This window comes from Octopus bimaculoides, chromosome 8 (assembly GCF_001194135.2).
Source record: "Octopus bimaculoides isolate UCB-OBI-ISO-001 chromosome 8, ASM119413v2, whole genome shotgun sequence".
Classification (NCBI taxonomy): Eukaryota; Metazoa; Mollusca; class Cephalopoda; order Octopoda; family Octopodidae; genus Octopus; species Octopus bimaculoides.
The window spans coordinates 58,431,728-58,432,988 of NC_068988.1; the positions used below are offsets into that span (position 1 = coordinate 58,431,728).

A 1,261-nucleotide genomic window follows, 5' to 3' on the forward strand; every position below is an offset into this window, starting at 1 on the left:
TATATATAAATATATATATGTATATATATATATATAAAGGTGGGTTATTCGCAATTTACAACCAAAAGGCAGAACTATAGACGTCACTAAAGTAACTAAGGGTACTAGTTAGCACCGGCATTGCTAGGAATTAAAGTCAAATAACTCTTAGCCACAATAAAGCGCTTGAGACTGACAAGGGAGACAAGCTCCCTACAGCATCCAGGACATAGCCAGATCACCAGTGATTTCGCATTTTTTTCAACGCTCGTCAGTGGCTCTTACCCGGCCTAGGGTTAAGCTGGCTTGCCTTGTCGGTTTATAAGAGTTAGCGTAGAAATCTCACGCTGATTTCATAAATGGTGAAAGTGAAAATTATAAATAATAAAGGTACCTTATTCGCATTTTACAACCGAAAGTCAGAACTATAGATGATAGTAAAGTGACTAAGAGTATATTGACTTTTTAGTATAGTGACGTTTTGTTTTCTCTCTTTGCAGGTCCTCTTCGATTTTGGAAGAATCAGGAAAGATGAAATTTGGCAGGATGAACCAGAGGATCGGGTTTGTGATCACTTTATATATTGTGCTCAAACACGTTCGCGCGCACACACACACACACACACACGCACACATTGTCTGGTAAATTTTCGTACTACCTGGTAGATTCTCGTACCACATGTATTCGCAATTGTACTCTTTCGGTCATCATTCAGAACAAAACTACAGTGGGGGACATCTCGCCAAAACAAACCTTTAGCCTTAGTCTTCTGCTGTAGACAAAGCTCGTTCTTTGGATATTAGACATGAAGTGTATTCACAGATTACTGACTCATGTAGAAAACTGTGTCTTTCTGGAACCACAACTCTGAATTAGTTAAATATTGGGATCCCTATCGGTTAGGAATAGTTAGGTTTGCATTTGTATGCACCGGCCTGGATAGATTATACACACGCACACACGCATGCACGCACACACGCATGCACGCACACACGCATGCACGCACACACGCATGCACGCACACACGCATGCACGCACACACGCATGCATGCACACACACACACACATATGTATATCTATCTATCTATCTATCTATCTATCTATCTATCTATCTATCATTCTGTCTAACTATCTGTCTGTCTGTCTGTCTATCTATCCATCTATCTCTCTATATATACACATACATGTATACATATAAATACACAGATATATATATGTATATATACACATACATATATACATATGTGTGTGCGTGTGTGTGTGTGTGTGTGTGTGTGTGTGT

The 1,261-nt window shown here is 39.4% G+C and overlaps 1 protein-coding gene across 1 annotated transcript in view; it reads left to right on the forward strand.

Annotated features, from left to right (window-relative positions):
* LOC106881277 (amine oxidase [flavin-containing]) overlaps positions 1–659 on the forward strand; it is an 89,951-nt gene extending 89,292 nt beyond the window's left edge. Inside the window, exon 14 of the mRNA XM_052969855.1 lies at positions 480–659. Within this exon, the coding sequence (XP_052825815.1) occupies positions 480–644 (165 nt within the window). The 3' untranslated portion in view covers positions 645–659. The remainder of the gene's footprint in view (positions 1–479) is intronic.
* Positions 660–1,261: the final 602 nt, after the last annotated feature.